The sequence below is a fragment of the Girardinichthys multiradiatus genome, chromosome 3, assembly GCF_021462225.1.
Source record: "Girardinichthys multiradiatus isolate DD_20200921_A chromosome 3, DD_fGirMul_XY1, whole genome shotgun sequence".
Taxonomy (NCBI): Eukaryota; Metazoa; Chordata; class Actinopteri; order Cyprinodontiformes; family Goodeidae; genus Girardinichthys; species Girardinichthys multiradiatus.
This window is the reverse complement of record NC_061796.1, coordinates 28,055,007-28,072,938: the sequence shown is the minus strand read 5'-3', so window position 1 is coordinate 28,072,938 and position 17,932 is coordinate 28,055,007. Positions and strand designations below refer to the sequence as shown.

Below are 17,932 nucleotides of genomic sequence, written 5' to 3'. Positions count from 1 at the left end.
CTGTGGGTTGTTCTTTCAGCAAATTACATGTTTTAGAGTCTATGCTCCAGTTATTGATTATTCGATTACTAAATTAGTTGACGATTCTTTCAATAATTGATTAATCGCAATTAATGACAAATAATTGTTTCAGCTCCGTGGGTTTCCCTCCTGGACCTGTTGCCCCATGTGACCCGATCTCAGATAAGCAGAAGAAAATGGACGGATAGAATGGAGCTGCTATGCAATAAACTGTATTGCAAATTCACTTAAGAAGTAAATAAAACTCTTTCCAATCTATACTAGCCATCTTTAAAGGCTAAAATGTCTATTTAAGGCAAGGTTCCACTTCACATATGAAGCTCAGGTTTGACCCATCCATTTGTTGTTGTATTACATATGATGTAACAAGAGGCCAATTTCTGCTGATATTAATATATTCTTCAAATTGAGAAATACAAGAGAACCTGAGATTCAAGTAAGGCAATTAAGCATTGATCGTCAAAAGTCAGGAAATGACTAATGGAAACTCCTGACTTAAACCTGCCTGGCTCCAGAATCAGAGCAATAGGTAAAAAGTGTAAAAAGCTGTGACAAACAAGGCTGGATGAGTTTATCTTGCTGCAACCCATGATGAGGTTTATCGTAAGGGAGGTAAAAATCTCAAAAGGCTGCTGTTAGAGAAATACAACCAGAGTGGCATCTTGGGATCTACTTTATCAGGGATGCCAAACATTGTACATAGCACTGCAATAATGTGTCTTAACCCCATGTATTGACCAGATTTACAAAGAAAATGAAAAATGGTACAACCACCAGTACACCAAAGAATCCATTCAGCCTCTTCGTCAAGGAAAAAACTGTCCACCGGCAGATTTCTGATTTGACAGTATCTCTCTGAATGGTGTGTTGATTGACTGGTTTCCCTCTGACACGCCAGGCCGGTAAGGTGTCAGTCTTACCGGCTGCTTGCTGTTCCCATCAGCGGCTGAGTGCTCTCTGCGCCAAATGCTTTCTGCCTCCCACTCTGGCCTGGCTGGGCCTGATTAAAACCTTCTGCTGAAACAAGGTCATAATTCACTTAGCCATTTCCCAATTTCCGCATAATTACCCTACCGCTTTGCGAACACTAACACACACCCGTTCGCACCACATCGCAGACACAAACACATTTCCTCTCTGTTTTGTGTCATTACTGAGAGAAGAGTGGTTAAAAGGTTTCAGGGTTGGCCTCTTAGTGACAGCTTAAATGGATAAAACCTCAATTAAAGACTCGCTCCCTCTCTACCACACTCTCTCTGGATGGAATAAGCATAATTCTGTGCAGTTTGATGAAGCGAGGAATCTTCTTTGGCTTTTCTTTCTATTTTTCAAGCTGCTAAATCAAACCTTCAAACTCTCTGAGACTTTCTCATCACATTGTATAATTAATTTTTACAAAACCTGTTGGAGAGAAAGTGCCTACAGAATAAAGCTGAAACTCGTGGTTCATGGCTGGACAATATTCATAATCAAAGCTGAACAATTGGCATTTCTGCCCAGCGAGCTGTCACATTGGTGAGTAACAGAAATTGCAATCAGTGGATGGATGGTTGGATGGATGGATAGATAATAATAAATAATAATAGTATAGACTTTACTGATATCATAATGGAGAGATTATCCTCTGCATTTAGTCCATTCCTTAGGGAGCCGTGGGCTGCCATTGTGCGGCACCTGGGGAGCATTCAGGGGCTAAGGCTCTTACTCAAACCAGGGTACTTGTGGCCTCTCCAGGACGCAAATGCCCTGATCTCTAACCACTAGGCCACCACTCCCCCCCCAAGGTAGAGCGTTAGACCGCTTTGCTCTGCTGTGATTGTGTTCAGCATATGGCCTCAGACTGCTGCTATGCTGCTATCATTAGCCATGATATCAACACACCATATGAGCATCTGGTATCTGCATGTATGTGTGCGAGCACTGACAGCCTATATTAGTACCCCCATCCCTCCTCCTCAAAAATCCAAGTGCCTGTGGGAAATAGAGTAGGTATCAACGAAAACACTCACACACCACATGCACGCTAATACCTAACCCACTTCAAAACAGCTTGTAAACATCACAGCCTTGTTATTAACACCTGATTACACTCCTGGAGCTTAGGCCTCGGCTTACAGGGCAACGCTAAGATCAACAACATCTCGTGTTTGAAACTCAACGAGTGTTTTCATATACTGCCAAGTGCTCCGTCGCTGTGGGATCGTCTTTCTCTGTGGACAGTTTTTTAGTTTTTTGTATTTAAACATGGGTGGGAGACGTGAGAGCCCCCCCTCCACATATTCCCTAAAAAGTGAAGATAATGAGGGGAAATTCTTCATTAATCATCTCACTCAAGAAAAACATACACTTCTACAGTACAAAAGGCATAATTTCAAATGATGCCTATAGACCCTGCAATGTTTGAGGTTTTTATAGAACGCAGGGGATTGATGTAGAGATCCACTGATCGAAAGTTATAGCCAATTTCTGATGAAGATTTCATTTCAGAATTTTTCTTCAAGATATACTGCCTTGAGTGGTCCTTAATTTGTTATATAAGGAGCAGAAGTGACATCACCCTGTGTGTGATGGAGCAATCACTGTAAAACAGGATATTACTTTTTAAAACAAAGACAAAATGGTTAGGAAGTTGACATTTTAAACTAGCTTTTGCATCTTATATTAGTGATTAGCACAATTAGAGCCAGCATGATTAAAACAGCAGTTTTTGCATGTATCCCTTAGAGATTGCAGACCATTTCCTGAACGATTCACAAGGCGCCCAACATATTCAATTCAATTCAATTTTATTTATATAGCGCCAATTTACAACACATGTTGTCTCAAGGCACTTCACAACAGTCAGGTACATACATTCCAATTAATCCTAACCATTGAACAATGCACAGAGCACATAGAGTTTGTTACGATTCAAAAGGCGCCCAACATATTCTTATGCAGCATGCTTCACAACAAAGTTTGAAAGCTCAAAAGCTCACAACTTTGGTTATGTGTTCTAGTCTTACTCTTTTTTGCTTTTCAGCTGCTTACATAACATCAATCTCAACCTTCCTACGTCTATATTGTTCCTCTGATTAATTGTTTTAAAATCCTCAATGATACTAAAATACCCTTAAAACTGGATGTTTAGTAGTGCTACATGTCTAAAATTAATTCAGAAGTGTTGATGCTTAAGGGTCACAGAAATAAAAGATGTAAATTTTTGTTATTTCTCTAACCATTTAAGTTTTCCAAACATACACAGAGCCAAAATTTGTTTGTCTCCATATACGCTCCTAATTATTGATACCATACAACCTCTACTAAACTGGTCTCATTCTAATTCTTGTCCAATTTAGCTTATTTTAATTAAAGTATTTCCTTAGAAACCTCCTAAAAAGAATACCTATAATAAAGTAAATTTGCTGCCTTATCTAATTACTTCCATTCTAAACCCCCACCATATAACACATGACAGTAGATTAACACAGATGTCCCTAGGTGTTTTCAGATGCCAGTTTTGGTTCCAGCCTTCTGTGTTTTTTGCAACTATATTTCCCTGGCGACCAGATTAAAGGCTATCAGTGCAGTCGAGGAGCAGATTGTGGTCAGCGATTGAACCAGCAACACGGAGTAGAAGACTTCCTCTGTGTTTTAAGCTCCCTGTGTTTTTACGTCTGCACACACCTGGCCACAGCCCAGGTGTAGCTGTCGGACTGTTGGTTTTGAAGAGTTACTGTAATTGAGCATCATGGACGGCACCAGACAGGAGCTTTTAATCATTCTCCTTCTGCTCAGAAAGCACTACAGTTAAAAAAGCAACTGCTCATCCTCTCCATGACATCTTTAAGTAATTTAAACATGTCCAGTAAAATCCTTCACATGTGGCTTGGTGAGAATCCAGCTAACCAACATGTTTAAAAAGCTGCATTAAAAACAGGTCTAAGAGATCAGAAAGGCAAATGCTTATACAGATTATTCGATTTATAAGAATTGACAGTTTTTAATAGCAAAGCATTTCTAGAACTCAAATGTTTTAAGACTGGTTTTTCTTAAATGTGGTCAAAATATGCTATTCATGCTTTAATCAAGGCGGAAGTACGCTAAACATGCAACTGTCAAACTTCCAATCTCCTACTACAAAAATAAACAACTATGTGGGATTATTCTGTTGTATAAATGGTTGGAGCTTTGAGGAACACTCAACCCATATCACTTTCTTAACACATATTTCCTATCAAGTATTATTTCGGACGGTTTGGTCTAATTTCTCACTTTGCATGTTCAGACTATAAAAACAGGCTATTACCAATTAAAAACAGTATCTGCATTATTATTATTATTATACTAATCCAAGCCCATAAATAACTATCAGGAGCTACAACTGAGAGAATGGACTACTTTTCTCCTAAAGGATCACTGAGTGATCCTCGGAAAATGAACAAAGCCTGCATTAATGCACTGCTTTCGTGCAGTTTTTGACTTTCAAATTAAACCACACTACAAGTTCATCTCTTTTGAAATATTGAAAATTAATAATAGCTTCACAACCAGTAGAAAGCATTAGCTGCATTGCTATAATTAATATACTATCATCCATCCACAGCTTTAATCACATTAGCTCCACACCAACCCTCCTAGATTTGAATTAATACAATAAATAACAAATTTTAATTCAACCCCATGTTTTTCACTTTGCATTAAAGTTTAGTTAAAAACTTTGTTCATCCAGACTATCAGCAAATGTTCAATCAAAAATACTGTTAAATTCCTGAGAATCAACTTTCCTTTGAATCCAGTCTGCAGTCTGTCTCAGAACCAGAGATGCACCGATCAGGTTTTTTCTGGTCGGTGCCAATTTCCAACTTTCTTAGAAACTTTCTTTGACCTGCCAGTTCTGATTTTAACTAAATGCAATTTGTTTTTCTAAGGGATGTAACACTGGTTTCTTGATAGAGAGGGTAGATTTGAACGCAGCAAGAAAAAAAGGAGTTCTAAAAAAATCCCCATTTATGCATCTTAACCCAAATCTCTAACCTGTATCTGATTTTCGCTAAACACGCTCAGTGCTTTGAAGAATATACTGCTTGATGATGCATTTGTAAACTGAAACTGATGGAAGTTCTTTGTTTTGATGCATTTACACACGAGAAGTAAATTATGTAAAAAACTTAGTATCTTGACTGTCAATTTCAGATCAGATTCAATTGAGAAATATTGGCCAATTTGGATCTCTGGACAATCGATTGGTGAGTCCGTGCCAGCGCTTCGATCAGTCTTCCATTTTTACAGCCATGAATCTGATTTGCCAAAGATCACTAAAAACAGTACTTGAAGAAATCAAGCATTCAAGAAAAAAATGTTGGCCCAATATTTCAGTTTTATTTTATCAAAATCAGTGGATGCTTTTTTTCTCTTTTATGTGTTAAATTCTTCAAAAAGTTGTGTTTTTCAGATTAATACATAAGAGGAGGCTTTTGGTCAATACCAAAAGACCAGGAGCATTAATAAAGTGTGGACATAGAAAGAAAATCAAGATCTCAAAGCAAGGAAACACCTTTTAAAGTAGTGTGACGATTCAGTCAAAACTAATTTGACAGTTTCCCATTAAGGCACACCACAAAATACCACCTCCCACAGAGGTACCGAGCACAGCCCTGAAAAAAAACCCATCTTATTAATGAGGGGGGACAGAAATTTCCCCTTGCTCCCTTTTAGCATGTATGTCCCATATTCCTCCTCTCATTTACAAGACAAAAACCTTCCCAATCAGAAAAAAATGATTATTTACTTCCACAAAGAGACTTGCAGCAGCATGGGAAAGCCAACAACATTGAAACATATTATGCAAACACCAGTGATCCATCATGCAGGAGTTCCCTATTGCTTTTAATTAATGAGGCCTCAGTGCAGAGCATCTGCACACACACCTTCACACCCGGCACCCAGGATCCATTCACCCGTGTACGCAGCGCGGCCTTATTATTCATCACTGATGAATTATCAGATCCTTGTGTCGTGTGATTTGAACGAACGGTGCTGCTTCCTTACGTGAGGCGTACAGGTGTAAGATTTGAACACAGGTGGGGCTCTCGGACTGAAACTCTTTCTTTAAGAATATATCTTTCGGTCTTAAATGGATCTGGGAGACAGACGGGTCTGCACGCTTCTTGGACTTCACTCGTCTGTCCTCTCACAGTATCTCTCGCTCTTGTATTATGTCCCTCCCGCCTTCCGTGACGCGTCTCTGCTCGCTCTCTCCAACAAGCGGCATGAATATAAAACAATTTGCAGCTCGAGATCAAATACAAAACATACGGAAGCTGATATTACAAGGAGAAAACTCCCATAGCGACAGCTGGCCATGTTTCAATGACTTGCCCTAGAGGTGGCACCGTCACAGATCAATGCGCAAGCGCAACATAAAAAACAACCAAATAAAACAAGCAGAACCTAATTGCAACTGATAAATTGAGAGATATCGCTAATCAAGTTAACGACCATGTTATTGAATTACACTCATACACATGTATACGGACGTTCACAGCAGTGGTTAATTGCCAGGTGGTGGAAGATAATGTGTGATTTAACGGACTGATGGATTTGTTTCTGTTTCTGTCACCCATCAGTGAGCAGAGACATCTGAAACAGGGCAAACACTTACTCCCACACTATAAAAATACACACCTATAGACACTTTTATTCCCTAATAGGGTAGAAAGCTGCAGAAACTTGTGAGCAAACATGCTGGAATTTGCAAAGCTTCATACATCTGCATGCATGTGGATGTGTGTTAGGTTGTTAATCCTTGGTAGCCTGTTTCTTGAGGTTGATGAGTGGCCCTGGGTTAGGAGTTGCTCAGGAAACTGAAGCGTCCCGAGGCTTTACAATGTGTTTACCACTCAAAGTGACAGCAATACTACAGCTTATTATTGGTCTTGCAAGCCTCCGGACTACACTGCGAGTTAGAGGAACTCCACGGAGGCTGACCGCCAGTAGCTACAAAGCACGCCAGCCAAGCCTACGACTGTTGGATGGCAGAGATTAAAATAAATGGTGGAAACGGGACCCGAGAAACAGAAACAAAATATTTCTGGTGTATAAGAGGAGATTAGACATGTTTTTCTGCAGTTTATCAGTATTTTTTTCCTGCCTGTTTCCATGGCTCAAATAAGAATGGTATGACTGGGGGGGGGGATGTTACCGATACAGATTTTTGGTTTTCATTGGGCCTGACCTGTGGATTCTGATTTTTTTTTTTTCTGTAGAGCACGATTCTCAAAGGGTGAGGTGTGCCACCTAGAGAGAAAACAATGGCACTGGGTAGGGGGGGTATCCTAACTGGTTTTTATTTATTTAACTATTTGGTTTTTGTCCAAGAGAAACTAATGCAATATCTTCCAATGTTGCAACTAGAATGAAGGAACTGGATATTTCTGCTGTGTGTGTTTTTTTCATTAGTAATATATACTTTGGGATTTGTTTCCATGGTATTAATACAACTGTAAAAAAATGTACTTTTTACAAACTTATTTTTTTGGCAAAATCTGTTTTTATGGTTCTTAAAAGACAACACGTTTTACTTCTGTATTTGAATAAGTGAAGGCTGATGGAGGAGTTTAGTCAAATTTCATTGTTTTAAAAAAATTCAGTTCTATGCTTGATTGTTTATTTTAAACAAAGAAAAAACTATCTGTGGGAAAATATGACACAAAAACTTTTTTCAAAGGCAATCAGTGCAATCGAGCAGCAAACTGTGGTCAGCGCTTGAGCCGGCAACACAAAGGAAAACATATTTTGAGCTACAAGCATTATTATAATTTGATAATTTAACAAAATAAATTAACTAAAAGAATATTAATTAATTTTGATTTTCTTTTCTTTTTCAATCCAACAGATAATGAAAACATGTCACGGTTATCTTCAATTATGCATCAAAGCAAATGACTACAACCTTTCTGTAGGGGATATTTTTTAGTTGAAAAGTCAAAGTTGCTCCATTAAGATGTGTTTATAGGTTGTTAGAAAACAAACGACAGACAGACAGACAGACAGACAGACAGACAGACAGACAGACAGACAGACAGACAGACAGACAGACAGACAGACAGACAGACAGACAGACAGACAGACAGACAGACAGACAGACAGATAGATAGATAGATAGATAGATAGATAGATAGATAGATAGATAGATAGATAGATAGATAGATAGATAGATAGATAGATAGATAGATAGATAGATAGATAGATAGATAGATAGATAGATAGATAGATAGATAGATAGATAGATAGATAGATAGATAGATAGATAGATCGTAAAAAGTCGGCCATAGATATAGGGTGTCTCCATGGATAAGAAAAACACAAACCAAATGTTTGCACCGCGCGCACCATCCTACTTGACGTAAGGTTGAGTCAGCGGGGGCGCGCTTCATTAACCTTGGTTTTGAGAGTCCATGACACAACCTTTCGCCATTTAATACATAGAACAGAAAATAATGTGCTTTAGGTTTAGGTTCCTTGATTGAATTAAATTCAACAAGAAAGCGGAAAATTTTAGGCTTCTGTCCCAAACCTTTATCTGATTTTTACTAAATTGAAAAAAAGCTGCCTAAAAGCTTGATGATGCATTTATTGTCTAAACCCTGAGGCTGTTTTCAGCTTTGGTCCATGTAATCAACCTGAAAAAAATTATATATTCCAGTATTTGACCTCCAAATCAACATTCAAGTGGAAATTGACTCATTCCAATTTTTTTAAAGACTCCAAGACATAAAAGAAGGAAAACTGCTTTGTGCTATTCCGACATGACAGTTTTGAATGCAACAGAAAATAGGTGTTAAGATTATACCCAGAGCATATGTTTCTAACCTTAATTAAACTCAAAAAAAGGTGAATTAAACTGCAGATTGCTTGTTGATGCATTTTAAGACAAAAACAACGTGAATTCCTATTTCCAATGCATTTATATGAATAGGGGGAAAAAATCAGATTTTTCAGTGAGGATCAGGGATGAGACAGGTCCACAGAGATCAGGGTGTTCTTTAATTAACCACCTCTTCTTTTCTTTTTTTTTTTACAAAAGACACTGCACCGGCTAAGAATATTCTGCCTCTGGGATGAAAACAGTACAGATAGGAAGGGAGGGGGAAGAAACTGCTGGGCTTTGCAGAACTCAGGTCCAAGAGTGTCAGGTTAAAGGTTAGGGCTGCTCCAGACTCTTATTTCTCCTTCTTGAATGGAAAATAAAAAAATACATCTGCTGGGTGTGAATGTGCAGCAAAATTCAGCAGACAAACGACTGAATTAGGGGCACGCTCGTCAAGGTTAGCGCTGCTGGAGTTCCGCCTTACTGATTGTGTGGACGTCCACCTCTTTGCTTTCCAGTATCCCTTTAACCGTCCCTTACAAAAACCAACTTCTGTCTCTAAAATAAGAACTGAAGGTGGAATTGAGGTACAAGGTGTGGGGGAGGGGGGGGGGGGGGGGGGGGGGTGTCTGAACACTGAAATTATGTGGAGAAATGCAAGAAAAATTCCGCTGAAATGCATCAGCTGTAAATGTTCAGCATTTTATAACCATTATGCTTCCAGTATTACATCGCTAACGAAGACCTTAGTGGTTTCCGCCTCTGTTACTTTATCCACTACTTACAACAGTCCTGTTATGAGCTATAAAATAAATCCCCCTCGCCTCTAATAGTTTTATTTCACGCCGTAAGCTAGAAACCACTGGCCTGCAGATGGTGTTGGCGCCGGCCGACAGAATCGTTTATGCCCCCTCTGCCCAAAAACAACTGCATATTTTTGTGCCCTAAATAGTACAGAAACATACATTTTATTACTGCTCATCCTTAGACATAATGGATGCTGCAGGATAACACACTAAATGTCCTGATACCTAGTATCACAAAGCATTCACAAAGACAAGACTCGTGGTGCATGGTAAGTAAAAGGGGAAGGGTGTAGTAAGGGCAGATAAGACATTTTTGCAATTGCATTGTTTTATGAATGTAGTAAATCAATTTGCATCCTAGATTTAAAGAAAATGTTTCAAAGGATTAAGATAAGCTGCCTCCAAATGTATTCATTTTTAAATAAATGTAAATATGCATGCAAGATTTTTACTATCCCGCTGCAGACTGGTGCTGCATTCTTATAATCCCAGTGGCACAGAGCCATGCATGAACTCAGGAAGAGAAAAAAGATAGAAGCAAGGAGCGAAGGATTAGGAGAACAGAAAGACTAAGACTGTGTGTAAACCGGGAAAAAGGGGGTTAGAGAGGAATAGGAGCTAGCAACTTTCAGAGGAAGAGATTGAACAGTGACACTGCTGCAACACAATGGGGTCAGCATGAAGAAGTGCTCCTAATTGAATCACACAGAAGAGAAGACAGTAAGACAGAGGAGAGGAAAGCTGGAGGAGTCACATTATCTCCCTCTTTCTCAGGATGAAAATAAAGGGAATAAACTGTAACAAGCTGACTACAAGGAGCAGGGATATAAATATGTCTGAGCAGCTGTGGAGCAGAAGGTGTTGAAAAGATGCCTGGAGCCACCTTGACCACACAGTGGGGGTCTGGCAGAGCAGGATTCAAGAATAGCTCCAGTTTCTTTTTCGGGCTTGTGCAACAATTTCCATCAATAGGGAAAAAATGGATGTGCATGCATTAAGAAATAGCTCATGCAAAAAGAGCAGGAAATGCATTAGAAGTGTAAAAACAACCTTACAGTATAAATGAAGATAGAGTAGCATAAATATGGGGATCTTACTGTATGTTGGAGCTGTTCCAGTAAACGGAGTGCCGGTTGGCTGACACCTGGAGCGGCGTGCTCCAGGTGAGACTCGTAAGCACCCAAAGAGACAGCGCTGCCAGAGCCATGCTCCCGGCTCCTCTCTCGGTCTCTGCGGCCACTCTCTCTCTCTCTCTCGGTCACCCCACCAAACAGCGCGACTCAAACATCCCAGCAATGCCTAACATGCGAGAAGGAGGCAATTAAAAAAAAAACAACAAAAAAAGCTTCATGCATGCATACAAAAGGGCTACTTTCAAGGATACTGCTTGGTTAATAAGTGTTGCAAAAGTCTATTGTGAAACCAGACTGTGCGAACCTCCTCCTCCTCCTTCTCCTCTTCCACCAGCGGATCCCAGAGCTTCAAACAACGGGGTTTATGGTCCGTGTTTAAAACCGAGGCGCCCCTCCTCTCTCCTCTCACCGGGGATCTGCTGCTCCTGGGGCCGCCAGAGAAGTGTCTGAGGTCGGTGTTGGGTCCAGGCGGGAGGTCGGTGCTCCTCCGGGTCTTTAAAGCAGTCCGAGAAAGAGTTGCGTGCAGCTTGATTTAAATAAAACAAATAAAATAATGAACAATAAGAAGTTGTCCTCTTTTTGAGTGTTTTTTTTTTTTTTTTTTTTTTTTATCTTTCGCAGCTTATTTCCCTTTGTTCCAATAAATACACAGAAGATCTCAGATCTGGAGCAAACCAACGCAAACAAATTCAAGCTTTCTTCCTTTCTACAACCATCGTGCACGATGTGCAGGCTGCCCGCACGTCGCTCTCTTCTCCTCCTCTCTTTCACTGTTTGGTAGGCAGCCCTCGTTCAATTCCTAACTCCACCCCCCCACCCCCCCCTCTGTGAGCGAGAGACAGAAAAAAGGCGCATTCCTCCAAGATTTGTGGCCGAATTGCAGCACATCACCGGACAACAGCGCGACTTCAAGGTTTTTCCTTCAATACCCGCTTTCAGAATGATGCTGCAAAAGTACATCATTCTCTTCATGCAAGCCAGCGATCATCTGAAGCCAGTTTTTTTCCACCGATGTTCACCCTTTTCACTAAAGTTAAACACTTGCAAGTATAATTGTCCTTTTTAATGCAAAGAAAACATCCTCCAAATCAGAGTTGCCTCCAAACGTTGTAGGTTAGTTAGATTCATCTTCAGTCCTCCTCATGAAGAGGGAAATCCCTCTGGGAAATGGTGACTCACCACTAAACTGAACCAAATGTACAATCTTATTGCAACCAGAAACCTCAGTATGTATTTGTGTGAACTTATAGAGTAACACAAAGCAGCACAGGATTGTGATATGGAAGAGAAAAAACTATACAAGGTTTAGGACGTGTTTTTTAACAAATACAAATCTGTGAAGTATTTGTATTCAGCGCCCCTCTTTTGAGGTATCTCTTTACCAGCTCTGCACATCTAGAGAACAGGTGTGCCCTTCTCTTCACAAAACAGCTCCAGCTCAATTAGAGTGGATAGACAGTGTCTGAACAGCATGTGATTCAGGTCTGGACTTTGACTAGGCCACCCAACACATAAAAAAAAAACTAAAGTAAGCCCTCTCACCCCAGTCCATCAAATTTTTTGATCCTGCAGGAGTATTTGTGGCAGAAAAAGTTGGTTTCATTTAGTTTGATGTAAACTCTTAATTTGTAGCTTAGACTGTCTGTTTAAGGTCCTGCGTGAAGGTGAACCACTGCCCTCGTCTCCAGTTTTTTACAGCCTTTAACAGGTATTTTTCAATGATTGCTTTGTATTTAGGTCCATCTGATTTCACATCAACTCCAACCAGTTTCCTTGTCCTTGTTGAAGAAAAGCATCCACACAGCATGATGCGGCATCCACCATGTTTTGCCATGGGAATATTGTAATGAAAGGGCTGTGCAATGTTTTCCGCTGCACATCATTTTGAATGTTGACCAGAGTGTTACATTTTGGTCACATGTTAACAAGAGCGCCTTGTTCTGCATGTTTGTTGTGTCCTATATATGACTTAGCCCAACCGTCTCATGCCTTTATTTCAGCTGTGGCTTTCTTCTTGCCACTCTTCCATCAAGGATAGATTTGTGGAGAGAATGACTTAAAGTTTTGTATTGACAGAATCTCCAACCTGAGCTGTGGATCCTTACAGCTTCTCCTGAGTTACCATGGACCTCTTGATTGCTTCTCTAGAACTTCATCCTTGACTTGTCTGCTGTGTTCCTTGGTCTTCATGATGTTGCTTGTTCATTAATATCCTCTAACAACCCTCTGAGATCAGAATAGCTGTATTTCTTTATGTATTTCTTTATTGCAACTGCAAGTGACAAAATGGGAAAACGTTCTAGAGATGTGAAGACTGTTGCAGGGGACTGTATACAGGGGTTGGACAATGAAACTGAAACACCTGGTTTTAGACCACAATAATTTATTAGTATGGTGTAGGGCCTCCTTTTGCGGCCAATACAGCGTCAATTCGTCTTGGGAATGACATATACAAGTCCTGCACAGTGGTCAGAGGGATTTTAAGCCATTCTTCTTGCAGGATAGTGGCCAGGTCACTACGTGATACTGGTGGAGGAAAACGTTCCCTGACTAACTCCTCCAAAACACCCCAAAGTCGTTCAATAATATTTAGATCTGGTGACTGTGCAGGCCATGGGAGATGTTCAACTTCATTTTCATGTTCATCAAACCAATCTTTCACCAGTCTTGCTGTGTGTATTGGTGCATTGTCATCCTGATACACGGCACCACCTTCAGGATACAATGTTTGAACCATTGGATGCACATGGTCCTCAAGAATGGTTCGGTAGTCCTTGGCAGTGACGTGCCCATCTAGCACAAGTATTGGGCCAAGGGAATGCCATGATATGGCAGCCCAAACCATCACTGATCCACCCCCATGCTTCACTCTGGGCATGCAACAGTCTGGGTGGTACGATTCTTTGGGGCTTCTCCACACCGTAACTCTCCCGGATGTGGGGAAAACAGTAAAGGTGGCTCTTGATACGTCAGAAAGACTTGCTGTCTTGGTCACAGATGCGCCACAAGACGTGCACCAACAATTTGTCCTCTTTTCAACTCTGGTATGTCACCCATAATGTTGTGTGCATTTCAATATTTTGAGCAAAACTGTGCTCTTACCCTGCTAATTGAACCTTCACACTCTGCTCTTACTGGTGCAATGTGCAATCAATGAAGACTGGCTACCAGGCTGGTCCAATTTAGCCATGAAACCTCTCACACTAAAATTACAGGTGTTTCAGTTTCATTGTCCAACCCCTGTATGTTCATTATCTGTCTTATACTAATTTACATGAATCATAGGTGCCTATGGAGTTGACTGAATGCAAAAGTCCTGCATCTCCATCACTTTCTATACTTGTCTGAGGTATTATTTGTTGTGAGAGAAAGGGCAGACTGGAAAAGAGACAGGAAAGGGGAGAGAAAAAGAGAGGACTGGTATATAGGAGTGAGATTGTTACAGTTTTCTTTTTGCCTGCTGGGAATGAGTTGGTTAAGGAGAAGTCAGAATGATTTATTGGGAGAAAAAAGGAGGGAAATAGGGAGAAGAAGCACAAGAAAGAGAGAGAGAGAGAGATGAGATGAGATGTCATCAGGGAATCCCTTTGTCTCCTCCAGTCCTTCCACTCCTCTCATGAGCTGTCCATTTAATCCCCCCGCCCTGATTCTTCCTCCTCTCACCTTATTCTGGGAGGCTCGGTAAAAACTTTCTTCTAACATGTGATCCCTGCTTTCTGCCTGTGCTAGTTTGGTTCTGTTTTTGGGCCCTGGTGGTCTTCGTGTCTGTTCTGCTTCTGCTCCTTTCTCCATCTCTCTGTTGGACATGAGAAACTTAATATTTTCACAAACACTGCTTTCTTCCTTCTTGCCATTTCTGTTCTATCATTCCCTCCCCTTTTGACTGAATTGAGCATTCCAGGCAACAAAGCCCCTTTTCCTTGGGGTCAAATCTGACAGACCAGAGAAAATTATTTACCCATGGTACATATCTCTGGAGACGGCCAGGTGCCAGGACGTGAAATAAAAATAAAATGTATTACCTCAGTTGGGTAAATCTATAAACATGGAGTGTTTTTTCTTTTTTTTTGTTTTTTTTTGTTTGGTTCGGTGAAGTTGGAGATGAACAAATTAATTTGTTCAGACTCAACAACTACAATCAAGTTCCCCCAACTAAAAACAAGTAATCGACATGCCTTATTTTAAAGCTTCTAGCCAGTGGTGTTTATTCTTTACTCTACAAACTGAAAGGCACAACTGGGTAATGAAGCAGATTTCTACTACAGAATTATGCAAAAACATTTTTCAGAGATGTCTCTCGGGGGGACTGCTAAAATCTAATGGCTTCAGTGCATATTGATGATGTCATATTATGTCCGGTTAATGCCATTTGTAACCTCTAAGGGAAATGAACAATTTAAGGTTCTGACATTGATGCTGAAGCGTTTTCCTCTGGTCTGTCAGACCTTTCAACTAAGAAATACCAGCGGTGATTGGTTCCATTTTACTCGTTTAAGCTACAGCTTAACCTGGAGCTGGTTTTATCTGCGAGGACAGTTTGTTTGTTTGCATGGATGGATTCTCTCTGAGTTTAAAGAATGTAGTAAAAAAAAGGAAGGAATAGATTAAATTTTTCTTATCATAACATGGCCATCTTGGAAGGTGGCAACTGATTCAAGCAGAGAGAGCATCAGAACACAGAACAAAGAGAACCTCAAGCCTGCTTACCTTGCCAGATTTTTTTGTGATAAATGTTCTTGTCTACACAAACATTTGTGCCCAAGTTTGAACTTCCTGGCTGATGTCTTGAGATGTAATTCTGACATAGTGACATTTATTTTGAGAAATGCGTATTTCCCTCCTGCAGCAAAACATCCACACAACATGATTGTCCAACCCTACACAGATAGGGCGGTGGCCAGACACTTCAATTTCAGTTTCATCTGACTGCAGGACATGTCTCTAAAAATTAAGTTCTTTGTGCCTGTGTGCTTTGCAAACTGTAATTTGGCTTTATATACTGCTTTTGAAGTAATCGTTTCTTTCTCACCGAGAGCAATTCAAAGCATTGCAGTACAAGACGTTTTTTTTTACTGTGGATAATAACACTCTTACCAGTTTCAGCCAGCATCTATGTAGGGTCTTTTGTGTTTGTTCAAGGTTTGATACACAGATTCTGCTCATCTCCTTCCTAAGCAGTATGATTTGTGGACAGTCCCATGGATATTACACTGGCACTACAACTGTTTGAACAGGAGAACATCACACCTTTAGGTATCTGGAAATTTTCCACAAGAATGAATCAGACTTGTTAATATTCTGGCTGATTTCTTTAGATTTGTTTTTTCATGATGCCGCACAAGAAGGCAGTGCTCTGAGGTGCTGACTTAAAATACATCCACAGGTGTGCCTCCATTGTACTCAAATGTTATAAATTAGCCTATCAGATGCTTGTAATGCCAAACCTTGTTTACAGTCACAGTAATTTTAATGTATGTAAACGTCTGACTTCAAAGAAATTTACATTTTGTATAAGTACAACATTAACAAATTCCAATTTTTGTCTTACTCGTTATTCTGGCATTTAGCAAATAAACATAATTCTAACTGAACTAAAACAGGAAAGGTTCTGTCTGATTGAAGTGAGAAAAATTATTCATCTATTATTTTATGCAGTGTATGTAAAACATCTGGTTTCAACTGCAAATAACATATTTTAATTAACTTTACAGGTATTGTTCTAGGATCACATGGTTGGATATTTGAGGCCTGGATAGCAGAACCATTGGATTACTTGTGTATTGGAGTCATTATGAAAAATGACCTCAGGCCTGGATGCATGTGTTGTCGCTGAAGCTCTCATGACATTTCCAGCCCAGAGTTGGCACACAACACATGTGCCCAGAGCTCCTGAGTGAAACCTTGGAATCTAATCAGAGCTCTCTCTTGGCACTAATGATTGGATTTGGGCTCATGCTTCTTTTCTTTGTGCTCAGCAAGTAAACAATGCACAGCGGGGCTCCTAGATATGGAACGGGAAACATTTTCTTTTGTATCCGTCTCATTCCGATGGATTTCTTGATTCAGGAGTCTCTCTTTCACTCTGCCTAATGCTCACTCTCTTCTTGGCCTGCTTCGCTGTTCACTGTTGTGTTAGTAAATTGTACTGACACTCTCCCTCCACCCCACCTCTGTCTGCTCCATCACCACCTCCGCTGCTCTCCCTCCTTCCCTGGCCCTCTTTCACTCGAGTGACTGACACGAATTTTCAATTTCTCTGTTTACCTTTCACTGCTGTGCCTAAAACAACACTGATACAGGCTAAGAGCAGGGGGGGAAGAGGCTGGGGCAAAGCGAGGAAGGGGGAGTAGATGGAGATGAGCGTGGAAGGATGAGGGGGAAAGAGGGAAAGGAGAAGAGGTGACACGAAGACTGTGGATGAGGTGGCTGGGGGGTGGGGGGTGGGGGGTGTGCAAAAATGGGAGAAGTGAAAAAAGAGAGAGAACAGGACTTTCTCTGTGTTTTTCGTTGCAGAGGAATCCAAGTGAGGAAAAGGAGTTGGGTCTGGGAGAGTGGGGGTTACAGGAAGGAGAAGGGGAGATGGTACTTCTGGACAGTCATGCAAACTTATTTAACAGAGGGGATAGAGAGGGGAGGGGATTGACAGGATGGAGGAGAGTGTGAGTGGAGGGCTAGGAGAAAACCTTCGATGGGGGCACAGAACATTAGGAGTGCAATGAGATATAGAGTGTGTGTGTGTGTGTGTGTGTGTGTGTGTGTGTGTGTGTGTGTGTGTGTGTGTGTGTTGGGGGGGGGGGGGTAGATTTATGAAGGTGCAAAAAGAGAGGGAGGACAGCAAGAGTGATGGGTAGAAAGACTTTCTTTTCTTCCTGAAGAGGAAAAGAGGGAGAATAAAGAGGAGGAAAAAGAAAAAAAGAGAGAGCTCAGAATAGATATGCTCTCAGCAGCATGAAATATTGAACGAAGGAGAGCGAACACAAGGAGGAGCACAGAAAATGGAGGGACTGATAAAGACAAATACAATCGTTTTGTGTGTGTGTTGTTCTGGGGGAACAGAGGAAGAAGAAGAAGAAGAGTGGGTGACAGAAATATGAAGAATAGCAGCTTGTGGCTGGAGAGCA

The 17,932-nt window shown here is 40.7% G+C and overlaps 1 protein-coding gene across 2 annotated transcripts in view; it reads right to left on the bottom strand.

Moving 5' to 3' along the window:
* efna3b (ephrin-A3b) overlaps positions 1-11,605 on the bottom strand; it is a 91,707-nt gene extending 80,102 nt beyond the window's left edge. For both annotated transcript variants that reach the window (XM_047360521.1, XM_047360522.1), the window contains exons 1-2: positions 11,116-11,605; positions 10,776-10,977 (exon numbers count right to left, since the gene is read on the bottom strand). In XM_047360521.1, the coding sequence (XP_047216477.1) occupies positions 10,776-10,885 (110 nt within the window). In that variant the 5' untranslated portion in view covers positions 10,886-10,977; positions 11,116-11,605. The remainder of the gene's footprint in view (positions 1-10,775; positions 10,978-11,115) is intronic.
* Positions 11,606-17,932: the final 6,327 nt, after the last annotated feature.